Source organism: Lynx rufus, unplaced genomic scaffold (assembly GCF_022079265.1).
Source record: "Lynx rufus isolate CCGP_SWC_20201006 ecotype Redwood Valley unplaced genomic scaffold, mLynRuf1.p SCAF_1, whole genome shotgun sequence".
Taxonomy (NCBI): Eukaryota; Metazoa; Chordata; class Mammalia; order Carnivora; family Felidae; genus Lynx; species Lynx rufus.
This window is the reverse complement of record NW_025814823.1, coordinates 20,516,855-20,540,546: the sequence shown is the minus strand read 5'-3', so window position 1 is coordinate 20,540,546 and position 23,692 is coordinate 20,516,855. Positions and strand designations below refer to the sequence as shown.

At 43.0% G+C, this 23,692-nt stretch overlaps 2 protein-coding genes across 4 annotated transcripts in view; one reads left to right on the top strand and one right to left on the bottom strand.

Moving 5' to 3' along the window:
- Nucleotides 1-1,575: 1,575 nt before the first annotated feature.
- Nucleotides 1,576-6,776, bottom strand: LOC124508409 (translation initiation factor IF-2-like). Its single transcript, XM_047074805.1, has 3 exons — nucleotides 6,678-6,776; nucleotides 6,082-6,556; nucleotides 1,576-2,659 (listed from the first exon to the last, which is right to left on the bottom strand). Exons 1-3 carry the CDS (start codon nucleotides 6,774-6,776, stop codon nucleotides 2,466-2,468), a joined length of 768 nt encoding a protein of 255 aa, XP_046930761.1. The 3' UTR covers nucleotides 1,576-2,465.
- RNASEH2B (ribonuclease H2 subunit B) overlaps nucleotides 6,471-23,692 on the top strand; it is a 69,890-nt gene continuing 52,668 nt past the window's right edge. Inside the window, exons 1-2 of one of the 3 annotated variants that reach the window (XM_047079305.1) lie at nucleotides 6,471-6,826; nucleotides 11,307-11,360. Coding sequence is in view for 1 of the 3 variants with exons in the window: in XM_047079289.1 (XP_046935245.1) it covers nucleotides 6,775-6,826 (52 nt within the window). In the remaining 2 variants the exon portion in view is untranslated. Of the gene's footprint in view, nucleotides 6,827-11,306; nucleotides 11,361-15,078; nucleotides 15,238-23,692 lie in introns of those variants that run through there. The other 2 variants (XM_047079289.1, XM_047079313.1) reach the window with 2 other exon arrangements.

Genomic DNA, 23,692 nt, shown 5'->3' with positions numbered 1-23,692 from the left:
TTTGTGAAGAATGCTGGTGTTATATTGATAGGGATTGCATTGAATGTGTAGATGGCTTTGGATAGTATAGACATTTTAACCATATTTGTTCTTCCACTCCATAAACATGGGATGTTTCTCCATTTTCTTTGTGTCTTCTTCAGTTTTTTTCATAAACTTTCTATAGTTTTCAGCATACAGATCTTTTACCTCTTTGGTTAGGTTTACTCCTAGGTATCTTATGGCTTTTGGTGCAATTGTAAATGGGATCAATTCCTTGATTTCTCTTTCTGCTACTTCAGTACTGGTGTATTAAAGAAGCAGATGCAACCAATATCTGTACATTGATTTTACATCGTGCAACTTCACTGAATTCACATATCAATCAGATCTAGCAGTTTTTTGATGGGAGTCTTCCAGTTTTCCATGGACAGCATCACGTCATCTGTGAAGAGTGAAAGTTTGACTTCTTCTCTGCTGATTTGTATGCCTTCTATTTCTTTTGGTTGTTTGATTGCTGAGACTAGGACTTCCAGTACTATGTTGAATAATAGTGGTGAGAGTGGACATCTTTGTCGTGTTCCTGATCAGAGGGGGAAAGCTCTCAGTTTTTCCCCGTTGAGGACATGGCCTTCGTGATGTTGAGATATGTTCCTTCTATCCCTACTTTCTTGAGTGTTTTTATCAAGAAAGGATGCTGTATTTTGTCAAGTGCTTTTTCTGCATCTATTGAGAGGATCAGATGGTTCTTATCCTTCCTTTTATAATGTGGTGTATCACATTGATTGATTCGTGAATATTGAACCAGCCCTGCAGCCCAGGAATAAATCCCACTTGATCATGGTGAATAATTCTTTTAATGTACTGTTGAATCGGATTTGCTAGTATCTTGTTGAGAATTTTTTCCTGCAGCTTCATCAGGGATATTGGCCTGTAGTTCTCCTTTTTAGTGGGGTCTTTGTCTGGTTTTGGAATCACGGTCATGCTGGCTTCATGGAATGAGTTTGAAAACTTTCTTTGCATTCTACTTTTTGTAACAGTTTGAGAAGAACAGGTATTAATTCTTCTTTAAATGTCTGGAAGAACTCCCCTGGGAAGCCATCTGGCCGAAGAGTCCTGTTTGTTTGTAGATTTTTGATACCTGATTCAATTTCTTTGCTGGTTATGGATCTGTTCAAATTTCCTATCTCTTCCTGTTTCAGTTTTGGTAGTGTGTAAGTTTCTAAGAATTTTTCCATTTCTTCCAGATTGCCCAGTTTGTTGGCATATAATTTTTCATGGTATTCTCTTATAATTGTTTGTATCTATGTTATTTGCTGCCCGTGTGGCTCAGTAGGTTGAGCGCCCAACTCATGCTATCAGCTCAGGTCATGATCTCTTGGCTCTGAGACCCAGCTCCGTGTTGGGCTCTACACTAGTGTAAAGCCTGCTCGGGATTCTCTCTCTCTCCCACTGCCCGTCTCCCCACCCCTCTCTCTAAAAACAAAATAAAAATTAAAAAAAAATTATCAAATTAAAATATTAACTGCACAATTTAGAAAATACACCAAAGAAAGAAAGAATGAAAGAACAACTCTGGTTAGATTTTAGCCACCAGTCTTTTATTTCTGTTATTCTTCTTAGTTGTGACCATACTTTCTGTACAAGTTTGTATCCTGCTTTTGAACATAAATATTTAAATGAAAAGTAGCCGATATTTGAAACATTTCTCAATTTATTGACTTGCTAGGTAATTCATGGCTTAAAAACACACATCTCAAAAGCATTGTACTGTTGAAATATTAGTATTATATGAAAGTAAATTAAATGAGTAATGAAGACATCAAGTTATTAAAATTTTCTGAAGTGTATGATAATTGCTTCATCTGTCATGCAGCAAACTATGTAATTATCTAATTATCTGATTCATGTGATCACGGTAGCCTATCTTTACAGATAGTTCAGGCACAAAAGTATATTTTGGAGTTTGAGTTGCCTGAGATTTCTTGCTACCTTGATTTTATGTAAATATATATGATGTTTATAACTCTATGCACACCCAGACTGGAATGTGTAAGCAGTGCCAATAAGCTTCAGCCAAAGACTACTAGAAACACACCTGTAGTTGAACAAGTTCAACTTGTCACTTGTTGCAGGGAGGGTGAATACACGCCATGGGAAATCATGGGTCTTAGTAAGACAGTGTTAGAAGGAAGCTTCAGTTATGTGACCCGGGGGAGAGCCTAAGGAAGCAGACGTGGCCTCCAGATTGGGTGCTGTTGGAAAGTGGGGCAATTCTGTGATTGAGGGTCTTAATTGAATCTCATCTACAGGAAGGGAAAACTGGAATGAGGATAAAGCTGTACATGGTAAAGAAGTAGCAGTCACTCATTTGGTCTAAGAGAGGGGAGGTGTGTGGCATTTTGTGGGTGGCACAGTGACCTGTTTTTGTCTGTGCTTGGCCAAAACCATGAAGTGGTCTGGCTTTGTCTCATTTTCTTCTGGTTTCAGGGCAGGCTTGTGTGAGGCTGGTATTCTGGGAAATTGTTTTTGTCTCCTGGCAGAGTCACACGGTCCAGCTGTGAGCCCCGGGCCAGCTTCTCAATGTCAAGGGTGGTTCTTCTTCCTTTCCTAATAGCTTCAGTCATTTTTCTTCTAGAACTGGCAGATCTCACTAGTTTACACGTGCCACACTGCCCGTCTGCAACAAGTATAATCCAATTTTAGGTTGGGTTGGATAAGAGAGTGAACATAAAGGAAACATTCTCCCCAGAAAGGATGGTTCACTACTACTCATTGGTCCCCTTTGTAAACAATTGGCTCTTTTGAGAGCTGATCCTTTTCTCCTCCCCAGCTTATGCTCAATGTTGTCTGCTCTGTTGTCACTAGATGAACACTTGGCAACAAGACAAAAACAAGGCAACAATCTTTTCTTATGGTAAAAGTGATGATAGATGTGAATTTTCATTTGCATTTTGTTTTGAAAGAAGCATTCTCATAAGTTTTTAATAATCTCTAAGAGAAAGAAATTGTTTCTCTGCGCCTTAGCTCAAGGATTTTCTGCTCTGGTCACCACTAAGCATTGCTACAGGTCATTTGACTCTGAACACCTTCCTCCCAGTTCCTTTTTTTTTTTTTTTTTAAACTAGAAAATGAACATCTCTTGCTTTTGGCATTTAGAAGAGCTTCTGTGATTCTCTATTGAATTCTCTACTTGCTGTTTCTTTCTTATTCTTTGGAGAATGACCTGCTTGACTTTTTGCATGTTAGCATGACTAGTATAAAAATTAATTTCTGGAATATTTTTTGGTATATTGGAAAATCCATGTGTTCTTGTTTGTAAAACTTAGAAATACCAGAAGCCACACTGTTACCATAACTGCCTATTTATCTACATACATATTTATTCAAAAGATATATGCTAAGCACATGGTGTGCCCATAAGCTTCATCCTAGACATTGGACACGAGGGCAGGAGGGAGGAAGGGTGAAGAGCCATCTATGGGTTGGTATTCCTGCTCGGTCACTTGCTGGTTGGGCATGCTGAGCAATTAGTTATCTCTCTAAATTTACATTCTTCCTCTGTACAATGTGGGGATCCCACTAATACTTCCCCTTAAGGCTGCAGGAGGATGGAAAGAGATCATCTGAGTTAAATGTTTAGTGCGGTGCTGTCACAGTTAGTACTAAAAGAAAGCCATTGTTATTTTTTGAGGATTAAGTGGTGAATAACTAGATGCTATCCTTCCTCAAGGAACTGGTGGAGGCTTGGGCTCCCCTACCTAGTGATGTACCTGGGAAGACTGGAGGCATCTCATTCATTCTTGGGGAGGGTGTTGGGGGGCAGCAAGACGAGTGCTGTAGAGAAGGAATTGCCTAAATAAGACCTGGTGGGTGAGTAAAAGTTGACCAAGCGGTGGTGGAGAGAGAGAAAGTGAAGGAATGTGGCTAGTGGAGAGCAGGTGTCCCTGCAGTGGGAACACAGTGTCAAGTGCTCGATGTGACAAGGGCAGTTCCTTGTGGCTAGACTGTGGACAGGGAGGGAGGCAGTGGGAAGTGTGGTTGGAGGGGCAAGTGAGGACAAGATCTCAAGGTCCCTCTGTTCAAAGCTTAGTATATTGGACTTTATTTATCCTGAGGACAATAGGACTCTGGAGTCAGTTTCCTATATCACCACTGGTACCCCTTCTAAGAAGGTACTCAAATTTAACATTTTAAGTGAATAAAGGAAATCGTTTAGAAATGTTTGTTGGAACAGATTCTTTAAAAATGTTTTTATCCCTGGACGGAAACGCCAGAAAGTGAATTATACTCTCATTCATAAAACATAGTGACAGTCACCCATGTGTGCCCTGGCTCCTCTCTTATTTGACTTTCCTTGCCCCCTCATTCTTTACCTGTCCCTTATCCCATTACCCTCCATTTTGAAGATGCCATTCCTTATGTGTTCCATCCATGGTCTTAAAACTGCATGTATCCTTTTAAAAGATACAATGTTTTAAGTGGGTTTTATTTCTTAACCTTTATTTTTGAGAGAGCCAGAGAGAGCCAGAGAGAGCCAGAGAGCGAGAAAGCATGAGCGGGGGAGGGGCAGGGAGAGAGCCTGGAGACACAGAATCTGAAGCAGGCTCTAGGCTCCAAGTTGTCAGCACAGAGCCCCACGCGGAGCTCAAACTCACCAACGGCGAGACCATGACCTGAGCCGAAGTCGAACGCTTAACCCACTGAGCCGCCCAGGTGCCCCTTATGTGGGTTTTTGATTTATCTACTTGGTATTCTATTAGTCCTGCATCTTTTTTTTTCTCTTGATATGAAGCATCCATGTTGCTGTGTGTACATGTAGTTCATCATATGAACATCTAGTCCATTGCTTTGAACTGCCACAAAGTCCATGTATAGTATGCATTGTAGCATTATTTATAATAACAGTTTGAAATAACCTAAATATTGCACACTAGGGAATGGCTAAGTAACCTTGGTACATTAGCAGTATGAAATAATGCCTCCTTTAACAATACTCTGGATGCCATGGGAAACATGTTTATACAATGTTAAGGGAGAAATGCAGACAAAATTGTCTTTACTCTGTGCAAACTACCTCCTGATAAATACATATTCATACAGACAATGGCTGGAAAGGATCAGAGAATGAAAACAATTCTGTATGTCAGAGCAAGGGAACTGTGGGTAACGTTTCTCTTGTAGCTGTTAATAGCGATTATGGTGTGCCTGGGAATTTAGCCTACACACGCTTTTCCCCTAGTATAATCTTGGGGGAGGGAAGAGATCGGAGCAATACTAATCTGCTGCCTGTCCCAGCGTTGGCATCTGGATGTCCCTCCTGAGGCAGAAGGGTGTGTCCTCCAGTCAATTTCAGCTGCATTTGCCACCACCACTCCCCATGGGAAATTGGACTGAAATTAAAACTCCTTTCAGAAGGCTGAGATAGATGGAGTTCTGCCAAAGTTAACTATCTTCAAGAAAAGTGAAGTGCATTAAGCTATGTAAAATATTATTCTTCCATTCGTGCAAAAAGACACGGACTTGTACGTGCATGGAAAATTTTTGGAAGAACAGACAAGAAACTGTTAACAGTAGTTGCCCATGGGGATGGAGATTGGGGATCTGGGGTAGGAGGCAGACAGATTTTTCTTTAAAGTATAAGAGAAGTATTTATTATTTTCTTTTAAGAAACCCTGTACCAGGTACCACTTTTTCAATTAAAATTTTATTTTTCAAAGTTTAAATCACCAAATTTCATGAACTTAACTTTTAAACATCGCTTTGATTAAAAAAAAAAAAACACAACAACTTTTTTTTACTTTATTTGTTTAGAGAGAGAGTATGGGGGGGGGGGGTTGTGCACAGAGAGGGAGAGAGAATCCCAAGCAGGCTCCACACTGCCAGTGCATGCAGGGCGAACTTACGAACCCTAAGATCATGACCCGAGCGGAAACTGAGTCCCACGCTTAAGGACTGAGCCACCCGGGTGCCCCTTAAATATCCCTTTTAAAATGTCTTACATTTTTAACTCATTACAAAGATTCTCCCCAAATAACAAATTCGTATTTTGAGCACCTCTTTTTAGTGGTGAGAGCTAAGCCCAATTCGAAGACTACTTACAATGCATTATGAATCCACAAAGCACAAAATACTGTGACCTTAATTCCAACGCAGAATGCAACCGACAAACAAGATATACTAACAAGAATGACATCAGGATTAGAATCTGATGGCAGTTGTCCTTAACACGGATCTGCTGCAGGCTTTTTCCTCCACGCTTGGTGTTCGCGCTCCCCAACCCTCCGGGTGCGGCGGCCTCATCCGTCCCGGCCCCCCCCCCCCCGCTCCCAAGGTGGGGGGGCCCGGCCTCGCTCGCTCTCCCACCTGGGACTCCTTCCGCCGCCGGCCGCGCCACCACTTCGCGGGCCGAGGCTCCCCCGCCCGCCGCCGCGTCCCAGGGTGGCCGCCCCGCGCGCCGCGTCACTCCGCGCCCTCGGTGAGGACCTACCACTGGCCGCGCAGCGGAGGGGAGAGGCCGCGACCCTTCCCCTGCCGGCGGGCGACGCGTCACCTCTCGGGTCGCCTCGGCCTGGCGCTAAATTTAAAAACGTTCACAGGCGCGGCCGGCTGGCTGCGGAAACGAAAGTTAATTCGTCCCGCGGGCCGCCTCCCGGGCTCCGCCGGCCCCTCCGCGCGCCGCGCTAGCGGGGATACACCCTTCCCCCGCCATCTTCCGCCGGCTCCGGGCAGGTCCCGCGCTCCGCGGGTGAGGCCTGCTCGCGCCCCGCGCAGAAGGCGGGCGGCAGGGACAGCATGGACGGCGGGGACCGGGCTCGCGCCCGGCAGCACGTGTTCCTGCTTCCAGGTAAATACGCCCGCCCCGAGCGGCGGCGCGCCTCGCCCGGCCCTCCGCCCGCGCGGTCCGGCGGCGGCGGCGGCGGCGCGCGGCCGGACCTCCACCTGGGGCGGCGGGGCGCGCCCCACGTCGGCTCTCGGCGCTCGCGGCCCTGCGCGCGCACCCCAGCGGGTCCCACTCCCGCGCGGAGCCCGGGCGCCGCGGGCACGGGCGCTGCGCGTCCCCGGGCCCCCGGTGTGGGACCAGATTCTCTCCCCAAAGCGTCGCACCCGCTCTTGGTCACTCCTTACAGCTGGCTGCGGGGTTTGCAACCCAACGCCGAAAGCGCAGAAACGGGCCGAGCCTTATTTCTCCCGCTGCGGTGGGCTGCAAGGAGCGGCCCAGGCCTGTGGAGAATGACGCGGGCTCAGGGTCTCGCGGCACGCTGTGGGGCCCGGAAGTGTCTGTTTCGGGGGGCAGTTTGCTGTCCTCCTCTCTCTCCCCACTCGGCAGCTGGCCCAGCCCTGGGTTCCTACTGGATAGGATCCAGTGAGCCCGGAAAGGCCTCAGACGCTGTGCACCTTTCTAACAAGGCCCAGGTGATGGTAGGGGTTAGGACAAGTCTTCAAAGAAAGTCAGGTGGGTAGTTAATGAAGTGATGGAGCCAGGCCCTTTTTCAGCCTCCCCCTAGGTGGTGAGGGGCCATCCGGGGTCTGCAGAGGATTGGAGAAATAGATAGTGAGATTCCGCACGCGATGGGCTCCAGAAAGTGTCAGAATCAAAGGCGTTTGGGACTAGGGAATGCAAGCCCGTCAAGTTTGGCCCTCTTGTAGGTTGATACATTGATATGATGGCATAACATTGGAAATAAGGAGAACCCTTGGTTCACTGTGTTTAATTTTTAGGTTTAGCTCAGCAAATGCAGTGTTTTTACAGCAAATAATGGTCTGATGATGTTATAGGTATCTAGCAATCTAGACTTTCATGATGAATATTGAAAATTCTTACCTGACAGTGTGTCAAGAATATTTTTGTGTATTTTTGTGTATGTTTCACTTTTTCTCCCTTTATAGTTATTACACACAATATGGTATACAAATTTAAGTGTGCAATTCAGCAAATACACTCATGTATTTTCATTATGTACACGTACGTGTACACCCCTGTAATCATCCCCCAAGTCAAGATGTAGAACTTTTTCAGCAAGCTCATGCTTGCTGCTGGATAGCCACGGGTCAGTGCTGACCTTTGTCACTAGAGATTTGTTTTGCCTGTTTGGGTAAGTGTGTACTCCTATAGGTCTGGCTTGTTTCACTCAGCAGTATTTCTTGAGATTCATCCATATTATGTGTAGCAGTGGTTTGGTTTATTGGTCGATTTGTGTTTTCATTGTTGTGTGTATTTTATTGTATGAATATCCATACTGTTTATTTCCTCTGCCGTGGGTGGACATTTTGATTGTTTTCACTTGGTAACTATTGTGAATTGCACTTTTTTTTTTAAGTTTATTTATTTTGGGAGCAAGCAAGAGAGAGGGAGAGGGGCAGACAGAGAGGGAGAGAGAGAATTCCAAGCAGGCTGTGCACTGTCCGCACAGAGCCCAATGCGGGGCTCAAACTCACCAACCTTGAGATCATGACCTGAGCCGAAACCCGAGAGCCAGATGCTTAACTGACTGAGCCACCCAGGCACCCCATGAATTACACTTCTAAGAACATTCTTTTATGAGGCTTTTGGTAGAAAGAGGCACTCATTTCCCTGGCGTGTATACCCAGGAGTTCCCATTGCTTCATATCTTCACCAGAGATTTGTATAGGCAGTTTTTTAAAAATTTTGTATTTGAGAGAGAGAGAGAGGGAGGAAGGCAGAGAGAGAGGGAGAGAGAGAGAATCCCAAGCTCAACATGGGGCTCCATCTTGCGACCCTGAGATCGGGACCTGAGCCAAAATCAAGAGTCCGACACTTAAACAACTGAGCCACCCAGGTGCCCGGAGATGTATATATACTAAAACCATTAAAGCAAATTTCAGGGTTTTGATAGAATCTAGCAAAGGCCTACTCGTATACATGTTTTACATTAGAAAAATCTTCTTCTTGTTTTTGTCACATCAATTCAGTGAGATTTTAAGGGTAGGAACTACAATTCTTTCACAATCAAGTGCATTATTATTATTTGGATACACACAACAGCTGCTGATAATTTGAGTTTCTTATTTTGTTCTGTTTAATTGGTATTGACATTTTCATTCTTGAAAATGCATATATCCTCATCGTATTAAACACAAAAACCTGGGGCGCCTGGGTGGCTTAGTCGGTTGAGCTCAGGTCATGATCTCACGGTCTGTGAGTTCGAGCCCCGAGTCGGGCTCTGTGCTGACAGCTCAGAGCCTGGAGCCTGCTTCAGATTCTGTGTCCCCTCTCTCTCTGACCCTCCCCCGTTCATGCTCTGTCTCTCTCTGTCTCAAAAATAAATAAACATTTTTAAAAAACCCACAAAAACCTTCATTAACTATTGCATCCCTGAAAATTAAAAAAAAAATTTAATGTTTTACCTATTTTTGAGAGACAGAGACAAAGTATGAGCAGGGAGGAGCACAGAGAGAGAGAGGTAAACACAGAATCCAAAGCAGACTCCAGGCTCTGAGCTGTCAGCCCAGAGCCCGACGCGGGGCTCGAACCCACAGACCGTGAGATCATGACCTGCACAGAAGTCGGATGCTCAACCAACTGAGCCACCCAGGCTCAGGAAATATATGCAGGAAATATATGCAATTTCCATATCCCTGAAAATTTTAGGTTTAATGTGTTTACTGCTGGACTGTGAGAAGTTCAGTCTGCTTCCCGTTCAAAGCTGAGATGTCCTGTGGCCTGTGAACTCATTGGAGAGGGCTGAGCCAGCTGCTCAGGAGCTGCGTTGTCTGGCTGGCTTGTTCTTTACCACTACTTGAGCTTCCTGTTCCTGCCTGTCCGGCCGGCCTTTAGTGCCACCTGCAGGCTTTGAGCGTACAAACATTGGTGGTTTCACAGTTCCTGCAGTGCAACAATGCCACTCAAACTTGAGGGCGTAGGTCACCTGGGGAACTGGGCCCCACCCCCAGGGTTTCTGATTCGGTGGCTCTCGGGAGAGGCCTGAGAACGTGCATTTCGAACAAGTTCCCAGGTGACGCTGATGCTGTCGGTCTGTGGACACCACTTCGAACCCCTGCACTGAGACAGCCCTTCGGAGTGGGTAGGGAGGAGTAGGAATGGCCAGCCCCAGGTTTAGCTCTCTTTTCGTGGGCCGGAATTTGTATCCTCAGGGGTGTGCGTGTAAGTCCAGGGTATGAGGTCCATCTTTCACAGATACATATTTGTGGGTTTTTTCTAGCAGATGAGAAATCAGCTACGGTAAGCTATGCATTTGAGACGAGGAGACTATATCCTCCTTGGAGTGAGCACTTTAGCGCCAGTGAAATTGGGCCCTTAATTAAGAAAACAAAGATTATAGAAGATTTTTCAAGAATATTTGGTGGAAGCCGTTTGTACTCAGTTTTAGGAAATTTCTGGGATCGGAGGAACTTACTCTGTCACTGGAACACAAGCTCATTAGCCAACAGATGAATAGAACTTTAGAGATTTACCCATGAGGCAAATGCAAAGCCACTGGTCCTTGGGATGACACTTTTTTCTTGCCATTTAGTTCATGTTGTTTATCAAGTTGTCTACAATAACATTGTGTTATACGTTGAAGGATATATTAAAAAGGACTATTTAGGCCTCTTGCTTTTTAATTCCTCTGGAGAAGTCAAAATTCCCTGAGAAACAAAAACTGAAACTTGGAAAGGATACTTGTGAGGTAGTAAGGCTTAGGGCCTTGACTTTCATAGGCTGCCAGGGACAGAACTGCCTCCCATGCAAACAAGACAAGCATTTCTTGTAGTTTGGGATGGTCTTCAGTGTTTCTCCAAAAAGGCCTGTAGGTTCTAGCCTATTCACAGTTTTAGTTACTGTAAGAGACCATTAACATCTCTATCTTTTAGAATTTGGTATAAGTTTCTGTCTCTCTTTGCTGCCCTAAAAATAAATGTTTAAGTCATATTCTTAATATTTTTCTCTAGTCTAAGTTTTGTACACTTGTCAGCTCTACTAGGTTGGGATAGACCCTAACGTGAAAGGTGGGCTGGGAACCGATTCACCAAGTATAGAAGTCTGTGTGGATTGTTTGTGTGGCTGCACCCTGTGGCTGGACCATCTCCAAGGAGATGTCAAAACATTGGAAAACCCTAATGTTGTGTGAGGGAAGAAAGGAAGGACAGAAATGATCTCAGGACCACTAAATTGATTTGGGTTAGCTTAGGCTGAAAGCATCCCTCATTCAGCCCCCTGATTACAAAGCCCCCAGATCAAGGTAGATGCCACATCACATTTTCAGCTGTAGACAAGTTTTGAAATAAAATTATTCACCTTTATCTCCAGAAAACACACGTTCAAAAGCATTTTAAGAAGAATTGTATTTGTTCTTTCCCCACAGCGTGAATCGTGCCAGCTTTTGCACAGTAGAGGATGGGTTGCTTTTGAGGGAGAGGTAAGAATCACAGGCCGGCCTGCCTGCCTACCTTAGACATTCCAAATACATTAATGAGCCTTTTATGAGAGGCAGCACGATGATCACAAACAATACGATCCTCTTTGTCTCTCCAAATAGAATACAGAAATAGATTTGAAAGCATTGTGAGAATGCAGGCTTTAGAACCATGTTCTAATTAAAGGATTAAAAAAAATCAACTTTAAAAGGCAAAAGTAGTTTTTGTAATTAATGGTAGAGACAATTTATATTAATGTTATTTCTGATTCGAGTCTTGTAACTTTTTAATAAGCCCACAAGAAACACCTCTTATTTGAAAAAAAATAATAATAATAGTGTGAAGTATGTGGTAAAGGAAGAATTGCTATAGACCCAAATGACTTTTTTTCAGTGACCCTAAAACGCATAAATAAATAAAACTTTTTTCCTCCTTTACCTAAAGGCACATGGTTAATGTCAGAAGAAAACTGTAAGCAGATTTTTTGGTTTTTTGTCAACACTGTTTACACGTATGCATGTTTGTGTTTGGAAATCTAGCGTGTGGGCTGAAAGCTTCCTTACTTTCAGAAGAGCTTATTCACAGGGCAGGAACCTGTACTGTACTTGGTAGGAGATGGGGCACAATTCCAGCACTGGTTTTAGACAATCTCTGAATAACTAAGCTCCGCTTCTTGGGAGATTTGTCTTTTACTGAATAGTCTTCCGCAGGCCGTCAGCAGCACGGGAGTCTCTGAGTTCCCCAGCATGGAGCATGTTTAACGTTTTCCACACAAATCCTGAGGCTGGTTTTGTCTTTACGAGGCTTTTTTTTGGTGGCGGTTCCACCGACCTTTTCTCAGACGGCCACTGGATCTGCCCTATCTGAGCACACTCTGAAGCGGGTGAACTTAGTCGGTTGTCAGTTGTGCAGTCAAGCTGAGCCTGATACTGTCCCGCTAGTAATTGTTCCGAAAGATTTGGGATATTTATAAGAACTTTTAACTCTCACATATTTATCCTCCAGGGCAGAAAAGAGTTTTCATAAAAGGAAAGTAAGAAATGTTCACAATTTTTATTTGAGTATGGTTGTCACCTAATGTTACGTTAGTTTTAGGTGTGCAACATAGTCTTCCAGCCACTCTGTGCGTTATGTGTGCTGTGCCCACCACGAGTGTAGCTGCTGTGTCACATTGGCTGTTCTCCCCATACCCTACCTTTTATTCCCATGACTTGCTCATTCTGTAACTGAAACCTGGGTCTCCCACTCCCCTTCACCCCACCTCTTCTCCTCTGGCAACTGTCAGTTTGTTCTCTGTATTTATGGGTCTTTTCTGCTGTTTGCTTTGCTTTGTTTTGTTTATATTCCACATGTAAGTGAGATCATACGGTATTTGTCTTTCTTTGTCTATTTCACTTAGTATAATACCCTCTAGGTCCATCCATGTTGTTGCAAATAGCAAGATTTCATCGTTTTTATGGCCAAGTAATATTCCATTGTGTATGTACGTATACACATACATTTTACATACACACACACACACACACACACACATAATCACATCTTCTTTATCCATTCATCTATTGATGGACACTTGGGTTGATTCCATATCTTGGCTGCCGCAAATAATGCTATAATAAATATAGGGATGGCCATAGCAACCTTTTTCTAGATAGGTCACCTAAGGCAAGGGAAACAAAAGCATGTCAAAATAAAAAGCTTTTAAAAAAAGTTTTGACTACATCAAAATAAAGAGCTTCTGCACAGTGAAGGAAACCGTCAACCGAATGAAAAGGCAACTCACTGAATGGAAAAATATATTTGCAAATAATATGTTCAATAAGGGGTTAATATCCAAAATATAGAGAGAACTTCTACAACACGATATCAGGAAAACAAATAATTTGATTAAAAAATGGGCAGGAGACCTGAATAGGCATTTTCCCAAAGAAGACATCCAGATGGCCAATAGACACATGAAAAGATGCTCACCATCACTCATCATCAGGGAAATGCAAATCAAAACCACAATGAGATGTCACCTCACAACTGTCAGAACGACTAAAATCAAAAAGACAAGAAATAAGTATTGGTGAGGATGTGCGGAAAAAGGAACCCTCATGCACTGTTGGTGGGAATGCAAACTGGTACAGCCACTGTGGAGAAGAGTATGGAGGTCCCTCAAAAAATTAAAAGTAGAATTACCATATGAGGGGCACCTGGGTGGCCCAGTCGGCTAAGCCTCCAACTTTGGCTCACGTCATGATGCCTATGTTTGAGCCCTGCATTGAGCTCTGTGCTGACAGCTCAGAGCCTGGAGCCTGCTTTGGATTCTGGGTCTCCCTTTCTCTCTTCCCCTCCCCCACTGCACTCTGTCTCTCTCAAAAAATAAATAAACATTAAAAAAATAAAAAAATACCATATGATCTAGTACTTCCACTACTGTGTATTTACCTAAAGAAAACATAATTTTTTATTTGAATAGCAGAAAAGGGGGGCACATGGGTTTTTCCCATATCCTCTAAGCTTTTACCATGATGTTAAGACACAAACAACTTATCAGTATTTTCTAAAGTGTTGTAATAAAACATACCTAAAACTAGATTTATGCTATTTGTTGGCTCTATGTCCTTGGACAAATTGCATCTTCTTTGTAAAGCCTCAATTTCCTCATCTCTACAGTGGGGAAAACAGCTCTTTCTCCTAAGCTCCCCTTTGCACCCCAAGATCTTAGTCCCAGACCTGGGACAGAGTGGGCATTCGGTAAACATTCACTGAAGGATGCATGTCTCACGTGCCATTTTTTCCTGCAGTCTTGGCTACACTGCCCTTTGTCCTCCTTTTACACTTCTATCCAAATCCTACCCCTTTCTTCAAGGCCTGGTTCAAAGTTAGTTTCCACAAAGCTAAGCCATTTGTATAGACCACAAATGAATTCCAGTATTCTTCAGTTTTTCTCATTTTTCTATTTCTGCCTTTATTTCACTCTGCACTCATACTACTCACTAAAATACTCAGGGTTATTGGGGTTATACAACGTATCTCTGTTTGAATGCCCGTGACTTTGGGTCTGCCTGGACTCTCCTGCCTGCTCATCTTCACGTTCTCTGCCTGGCACATGCCTGCCTGTCTCTTAACCTCAGCCCCTGGCTCCTCCAGGCAACCTTCCCTCCGAGCCTCTCCCCTGTGAGTGTGCGAGCTCGCGGTACCTTCTCGGCCACCTACGCATCTTGTGATTATTCTGTCCACTATCCTTTTTATGTAAAGACGTATTGAACCCCCAGTGCATGCCAGCAGCCGGAGAGAATCCACGTGCGTTCCGCCTGCATCACCACCACCGGCTCCTCAGTGCTGGGCACCTTGGCCTGAGGCTCCAGAGCCCTCCCCTGCCCAGTGCCTCTGAAAGCAGAGGCGTGCCACTGAGGACTCCCAGCCTTTTTGTTCAGAGGTCCTTTATCTGTGCCTTTTAAATATCTGCCTTTCGGGGCGCCTGGATGGCGCAGTCGGTTAAGCGTCCGACTTCAGCCAGGTCACGATCTCGCGGTCCGTGAGTTCGAGCCCCGCGTCGGGCTCTGGGCTGATGGCTCGGAGCCTGGAGCCTGTTTCAGATTCTGTGTCTCCCTCTCTCTCTGCCCCTCCCCCGTTCATGCTCTGTCTCTCTCTGTCCCAAAAATAAATAAACATTGAAAAAATAAATAAATAAATAAATATCTGCCTTTCTAGGTATACCTTGCCTTTCCAGGTATGACTGTTGCTAAAGTGGAATGGGCTGCCTGCTGGAGTGGTCAGATCTGCATGTTCTCATGCCTGTTTTATCATCTGCCTCTGAAACGCCGAGGATCCAAGCTGGCTGAGGTCTCTAGGCGGAGCTAATTTCTCTGCAAGAGTCTAAGACATTTGGTGAGGCTCTGCTTTATCAGTATAGAATAGTATAGGTTAGACTATACCGCACTATACTATGCTATACTATACTGTATATTTTAATAGTAGAATATTATTAGAACAGTAATACAGACCCAGTGCTGTATGGAAACTTTACCCAGTTCCCAGTATGGAAACTTTAGCGATGCAGAAAAATATAAAGAAGGAAATAATTTATCTATCATCTTGCCACTGAGAAATAACAATTTTGGAAATATTTCTTTCCAGTCTTTTTATATTGTATGTATCCTAGTGTGAACTCAGTGTTTTTCATTTTTTTCTCATTTTTCTATTTTTAGCTTTATTTCACTGTTTATTCTTTCTACTTATACTATGAATTTATTTCTTTTTTAAGAAAAAATTTTTAATGTTTATTTTTGAGAGAGAGAGACAGACAGACAGAGAGCATGAGCGGTGGGGAAGCAGAGAGAGAGAGGGAGACACAGAATCAAAAGCAGGCTCTAGGTTCCAAGCTGTCAGCACAGAGGCCGGTGCGGGGCTCCAACTCACAAATTGCAAGATCATGACCGGAGCCAAAGTTGGACACTTAACCAACTGAGCCACCCAGGTGCCCCTGAATTTATTTCTGTTGTAACAAATATACCAAATAAGTTTTGCTTCAGGGCACCTAGGTGGCTCAGTTAAGCCTCTGACTCTTGATTTGGCCTCAGGTCATGATCTCATAGTTTGTCCCTGCATCAGGCTCTGTGCTGTCAACGTGGTGCCTGCTTGGAATTCTCTCCCTCCCTCTCTCTCTCTCTGCCCCTCCCCTGCTCATTCTCTTTCCCTCTCTCTCTCAAAAAACAATTAAAAAAAAAAGTATTACTTCACAGCATAGACTGCATATTTTGAATGGATTATCTTTAAGAGTGGGTAAAGACTGAAAATACAAATAGATGCAGGAGAGGTGAACATAAATTCACAGAACCATAATGGCCACAATGGCAAGCTGGGATTCTTTGAAACCCATTTGAGGTTGAAGTTTTTAGGACAACCATGGCCTCCTGCAAACGTCCCTTGGTGTACTTACCATAAATAGGATGCCAGTTTGAGTAGACCATGAATCTGGCTTGGTATGGAAATTACTATGCATTTAATGTTGAGACATTCATCCTAATTGTGTTACAAAACCTGGCTTATACTTCCTTAGGGGTTCCCTAGCCAGTTCATTGATCCCTGGGAAGGGCCGGCTGTGAGTTGGGGGTAGAGGCGGGGTGGAGAGTATACAAGCATTGGAACTAGGGCGTTGCAGCACTTAGAGGTCCAGGGCTTCTGTCCCCCTGAGAGTTTACTTCCTCTGCTCAAACCAACTTCCTCCACTTAGTGAATAATAGGCTGCACGCTGCACCCACACCTCAAATCCTCCAGTATCTACTGGGAGAAGCTGCCCCTTTTCTCTTCTTCTCTTATAGCCTTTTGACTGGCCCCACTGTGATCACATGCAACCCCAGCCTCACCCCCTGTTAGCTGTAGCCTTGGAGGGGCAGCCTCCACTACAGCACCAGGTGGGAGACGGAGAGGACAGAGGGGTTCTGGAGGGTAGGGAGCACTTTTCCAGAAGAGGGAATGGTGAGGCTGGGCAGCACAAGAGCTAGCTGCTGCCCTCAACCCCCAGTGTGCCTGAGCTCTGGCCAGAAGCCTGCACTGCGTGTGACGGGGTGGTCTCAGCCGAGCATTCTCAGTTTCCCAGTTCTTGGGGGTCTCTTTGGCTAGATGGCATATAGGTGGGGAAGAGGTTCATCGTATGAAGAAGTAGATTTGGGCTATAACTTGCACTCTTCTTCGTTTACCCAAGGTTTGGGTAATTTCTAGGAAGCCCATCTTCTAGGTCCTGTGTCTTTTAGCTCTTATACCTTTGCAGGACACTTTGATGTCTGCTGTTGTATTTGACCCTCACGATGGCCTTGGGAATTAGTCAAGGCAAGCTTTATCATCACCATTTTACAAGACTTGGAGAAGTCAGACAATCTGTCCCAACACCCCACAGGAATTAAATGGCAGACACTCCAGGCCCTCCCTGGGTGTCTAGGACCCCTGCTGTAGGCCAGAGGCCACTCTGCTGGCCGAGTGGTGGCATCCCACCAGGATGGGAGAGGCGGGAGGATCAGAAAGGGCTGGGGTTCCCTCTGTCAGTTTGATGACCAGGGACCAGGCACACTGCCTGTCCTGGTGCCAGCCCTGGTTATCAGTAGACATCCCAGCCGGGTCTGTCCTTTCTGCCTCTCTAGAATATTCCTGCTTCGCAGATATTTCAAAAGCTTAGCTCCATCTGTACGTGTCGTTGGTCTTCGTGACTCTGAATTGCCCGCCACCCTGAAGTTCTTCATCAGTTTCTTCTTCAGCGCACAGGTCCGTCCTAGAAACATGGCTATTGATAGGGGCAGCCTTGAGAAAATGGAAGGTTTATCTTCTATGGCCTTGGTGAAGGCCAGTTTTTGGTTTTTTCTTTTTTCTTCAAAGCTTTAAAATCAAAAAGACATTCTTAGAGGAACCCATTACTTGAGAATTATTTTTCTGGTGCGTGCCTCTGTCTAGCTTTCTTGGTTTGCCTCCTGTGGCGTTGAAGGAAACAGAGTGCCCCAAAGCCTGGAAAGTGACCCAGATCTCTTTGATGGCAGTGGTAACATCTTGGGAAGGGAAGACATGTAGTCATTGCTTAAATTAACATTCCTGGAAGTGGCAAGTAACTTAAAAATTATGCTGATTTGTCTTGTGTGCATTGCAAGTGTCCTAGCCAAGTGTTCCCAAGGAGCTGTCCCTGGCAATCAAACCAAAAGGAACCAAGGGGGGTGAATATGTTCTAATGGCTGATGACTGCAAAAAATGAACCAGAACCTATTTAGGACAAGGTATTGCATGAGCATGAGAGTGATGCTCTCATCTTTTTTTTTTTTTTTTTTTTCCTATTAGATCTTCTTAAGGAAACTGAATAGCCTTGATATAGTATCTAAAAATAAAGTAAATGGTGCTTTGATGTCTGTCCTTTCTTCCCCATGTAACAGCGGGTGTGTGTTTCTCAGAGCTTATCTGCTGTGTGCCAAAAATCAGACAGGGTCACGGACAAATGTCCGTTGCTTCCAAGTCATAAGAACACTTGGCAAAAAGGTGGCTCTTTCTGCTGCCTCATGTCTTTGAACTTTAAATGATATGAAGAAACTTGTCTTAACCAAGAGAGGGATAAGAAAGAGCTGCCAAGTTTAAAAACTGGTTGATAAGTAACTTCGTATCAACGGCACAGCCCATACCATGTAGTCTGAAGATGAAAAATAATGTTGCGTTTTGGCTTCTACAAGACTTCCTGACTAACTTTTCAATATTACATAATGGTTAAGTCTGTGCAGTGATACATGCTGTGTACAGGCAAGTTTTCTGTGAAAACTTGGGGGTGTATGTAACTGTGTAGAGGATGTTATATTCTCTAATGGGAAGAGCAGTTTCCTTTTCTTACCTTTGGTCAAACTTCTTTATCTGTTTTTATCACCTGAAATCCCACGACAGATTTCTCTCTTTGTTTGTTCGTATATTTTTTGATCCCAGCCCTTTTTGTCTCTCTCGCTTTCCCCAGCACCCCCGCCCCTCTTTTCCTTCTGCTGCACCCCTGGCAGTGTGGGAAGCCGGCTGGATTGGAGTGGGGGCAGCTGATTAGATGACCCTCTGGTCCTCAAAGCTGAACAGGACACAAGAGAAGACAAATGGGTCTGCGACGTCTTCGTTGTAAGAGAACAGGCGTGCAAGATAGTCACTGCGCCTCAGAGCTGCAGTTTGTGTTTTCTGAGTTAATGCGGATGGGATTTGAGATTAAGAGTTTCTCTCAAGTGTCTCTTAAATCTTTGCTCTCTGTCCAGCTACATAGCTCTGTGACCTTGAACAGGTTCCTTAACTTTGGGCAAGTTTTTGACCCAAAAGAGTGGGAATCAAAATAGCACCTACCTCATAGAAATAGTATAAGGATGACATCATGTAACTTGTATCAAGGACGTTGCCTGGTGTGGTAGATGCCCAATACGTATTAGCTATTATTTGCTGTTTTACATTCATCGGACACAGTTGTCTCTTGATCACTGGCATGTTTTCTTTAAAGTTCAAATGTCAGGAAGGTAGCAATGAGACTTTCCTTTCTGTTGAGGTGTTTAGATCGGGATGGTAAACAGATGGAGAATTTGCTGCTAGAGTTAATGGTGACCAGTGGGACATAAAATTGGGTCTTTATAGAAAACACAAAGGCCATAAGAAAACTGCCGTGGAGTTGGTTAGACAAAAGCTAGCAGGGCTTGAGACAATTGGCAATTAGCAAGTTTGAGATATCACTGAGTCCAAAATGGCCCAAAATACCAAGTACCTATGTCTGAATTTTTTTATTTTTCTGAAAACACTTTTGGCCAGCATGGCTTAAGTCATCTCTTATGTAAGAGAAAACAGTCAGAAAAAGAAGGGTGGGAAGCTTACTCTTTAAAAAATGCAATTTGAATCTTATTTTATTCAGCGTAGCTTTAGGTGTTTCATATGAGTCGATTTTCTAGATAAATGAAGTTCAACTTGTTGGGTATCAAAACTTGTTTTACTGTTTCTTACTGAGCTTTTTCTAAAGTCAAACACCACATTCATGTAACATTTATTGAGCACATTCCATGTGCCAAAAACTGCTGGGTACTTTAGTATATATTGGATTATCTTCATTTTCGCACCTAAAATGAATATTGTGTTTTGGCTTTTAGAAAAGGATATCCTGGTCCTAACTTAGTCTCTTCTTAAAAAGCTAATCATTAAGCCCTTAGGTAATTCTGTGTTTAGAATTTTTAACCTTTATATTTTGATCTTATTATTCCCTGCATATTCTTAATGTTTCCATGTCACTGAGAGAAAGGGAACTGATTTTTAATTGTTTATTACATGTTCTAGGCACTTTGACATGTATTTAAGCTTAAGAAAAACTTATAAAATTTGGGGGCGCCTGGGTGACTCAGTCAGTTAAGCGTCTGACTTCGGCTCAGGTCATGATCTCGCGGTTTGTGAGTTCGAGCCCCACGTCAGGCTCTGTGCTGACAGCTCAGCGCCTGGAGCCTGCTTCGGATTCTGTGTCTCCCTCTCTCTCTGCCCCTCCCCTGCTCATGCTCTGTCTCTCTTTGTTTCAAAAATAAATAAAACATTAAAAAAAATTTTTTTTTCTTTAAAAAAAACCTATAAAATTATTTTATAAATGAAACAACTGAGGCACACAGTTCATACTGTGCCCAAGTTCACACTGCTGAGCAAGAAAAGGAACTGAGAGTGGGTTAAGCGGACCTCTCTGTCTCTGGATCTTGTACTCTTTTTTGTGCTGACATTATCAAAGAAATAGGCCTTAGTTACAACTAGGTTAGTAGAGGACAACCCTTCTCCAACTCCCACTCTCACACACTTCTCATTCTTTCTAAAAGCAGATTTTTTTTTTCCTTCTTTCATTAATTTTGCTATCCTTCAGCTGTGCTAGATGCAGGTAAAAGTTAGAAAAAAGATAGAACTTTTAAGCTTGTGGGTAAGGAAATAGTCCATAGGATGACCCAGAATTTTCCAGATTTAAATGAAAATAAAAAAACTGTAACTTTTTTTTTTTTTTTCGACGTTTATTTATTTTTGGGACAGAGAGAGAGCATGAACGGGGGAGGGGCAGAGAGAGAGGGAGACACAGAATCGGAAGCAGGCTCCAGGCTCCGAGCCATCAGCCCAGAGCCTGACGCGGGGCTCGAACTCCCGGACCGCGAGATCGTGACCTGGCTGAAGTCGGACGCTTAACCGACTGCGCCACCCAGGCGCCCCAAAAAACTGTAACTTTTATAGAGCCTTTAATTTATAGTCACAAGTAACTTTGTGTGCCTAAGGCCAGGTATAGACTAAAGAATTTATCAGAAGTCTTATAGCAATATGAGTTCTTTCCTCATGCTAAGCCTTCAAGATTCGGTGGGGGTAAATCCACCCCTCCATAAAAGCAATGAAAACATTGGCAAAGATGGCCAAAATCAGCTTTTTCAAAACTCTTGAAATTAGCTAAAGTCTTCCAACAATCTGAGAAGTGTTTATTCAAGAAAAACTGCTGAATCTCATTAAGCAGGGTTTGTGGCATTGTAACTTGAACTGCTCACATCTCCCTCTCTCCAGGTCTACAGGAACCTTGAAAACCAACAGTCTTGCAAATATGGTACTTGTAAAAACCATCAGCATTGCAACCCCTGGATGGGACAGGCCTTGTTGGCGCTTCTCCAAACGTTCCATTCCCAGAGCATTGTCCCTATTTGACCTGTCTTGCAGTTCCCTAGAAAAGCTAGATTGGAGCTCAGAACTTGCTCTGCAAGAAATACCCTGTCCCCAGGGCCTTTGTCAAAAATAATCAGTGGCAATTGTTAATATATCAGCTCCTGAGGGAGCAATAGCAGTTGGGCAAATAAGAACCTGGCCAAAAACTTAAAAGGAAGATATGAGGAGAAGATATCCATAAGGGACTTTGAAAAGCTCTGACATATTCCTAGGAAATTAAAAGGCCGAGCACATATTCAGGACGGTATGCATGCCCAGGAAAGACCTGAGAGGGCCCTAATCTCTCACAGTTAGGTAAGCAGTAAATAAAAGGTAAGGTAGAAGTTTAAATTGGTTGAGTGTTGAGGGCATGTCCCAAAACACATGCAGAACTCCTTAGCAAATGTTGGAAGGCTTCTTTGTTCAAAACATTTAAGGGAATCCCTGACTACTCATTAGCTAACCACTAAACTAACTGAGACATCAGTGGTTACAAGCGTAACAGACTTTATAGGATTAGTCCAGGAAGGTCACTAAAAAAACAGCAACAACTACAATGATGACAAAAAGCAGCAACAACAATAAATCTTAGGGACTTGGGGCAGGGGGTTCTGATTTTCAGAATTGTCACATCAATCACTATATTATCTAAAATGTCTAGCTTTTTGTTTTTTTTTTTTTAAGGGTGTGGGACACCTGAAGAAATAGGAAAGTAGGTTTATACACAGGAGAAGAAAAAAGTAGTCAATAGAAACTGTCCCTGAGGGGGCCCAGTTGTTGGACTTATTCTGTGAAGATTTTAATCAGCTCTTATAAATACATTCAAAGAACTACAACCAATTATATCTAAAAAATTAAAGTATGGTAATGAAGTCTCACAAAATAAAGTATATCAATAAAAAGAGATAGAAATTATAAAAGAATATATAAATTCCAGAGTTGAAAAGTATAACTGAAATGAAAAATTCATGAGCAGGTTCAATAGCAGATTTGAGCTGACAGAAGAAAGAATTAGCAAAACTCGAAGATAAGCCAATTAAGATTATCTAGCCTGAGGAACAGAGAGATAAAAATATTAAGAAAACTGAACATAGTCTCAGAGACCATAGCATACCACCAAGCATAGCTGACATATGTATAGTGGGAGTCCCAGCAAGAGAAGAGAGAAAGAGGTAAAAAGAATATTTGAAGAATGGCCAGACCCAAATTTGATGAAAAACATTTCATATCTAAGAATCTCAACAAACTCTAAGTAGGATAAACAGAAAGAGATCCATGCCTACACACGGCATAGTCAAACTGTCAAATGACAAAGAAAGAATCTTGAACGCATCAAGAGCAAGTGATTTATCAAGTACAGAGATCCTCATTAAGATGAATAGCTGACTTCTCATTAGAAATCAGAGAGCCCAGAAGTTAGTTGGATGGCATATTCAAGATGCTGAGAGAAAAATATACTCAACCAAGAATTCTGTATCTGGCAAAACTACCCTTCATAACTGAGGGATTCTCAGATACAGAAGAACTGAGAGAATTCATCACTAGTAAACTTGACCCTCAAAAATCATGAAGTTAGTCCTTCCAACTGAAAGGAAAAGAGACTAGATGGTAACTTGAATCCACACAAAGAATGCAGAGCACTGGTAAAGATAAATATAGATAACTACAAAAGACAATAAAAATGTACTTTTGTTTGTAACTCTTTTCTATCTGATTTAAAATATAACTTCATAAGCAAAAAATATAAAATGGTTGATGGGCTTATCATAGATAAAGATAATTTGTGTGTATATGTATATATGTACACACACACATAGATATATGGCACATAGTAATAGCACAAAGGAAGGAGGGGAAAAGGAATATATTGTGGGAAAATTTCTAGATACTATTGAAATTTTCAAGTTAATATTAATTTGAGCTACATTGTTGTAAGTTAGGTTGCTAATTATAACTCTCAAGACAACAACTGAGAAAATTGCTCCCCCAAAAATATAGTAAAAGAAATGAAAAGGGAATTAAAATAATGCCCTAGAAGATATCTATTAAACACAAAAGAAGGCAATAATAGAGGAATACAGGATCAAAACCATATGACATATAGAAAATAAAGTTAAATGGCAGATATAAATCCTACCTTATCTGTAATTACATTAAAGGTAAA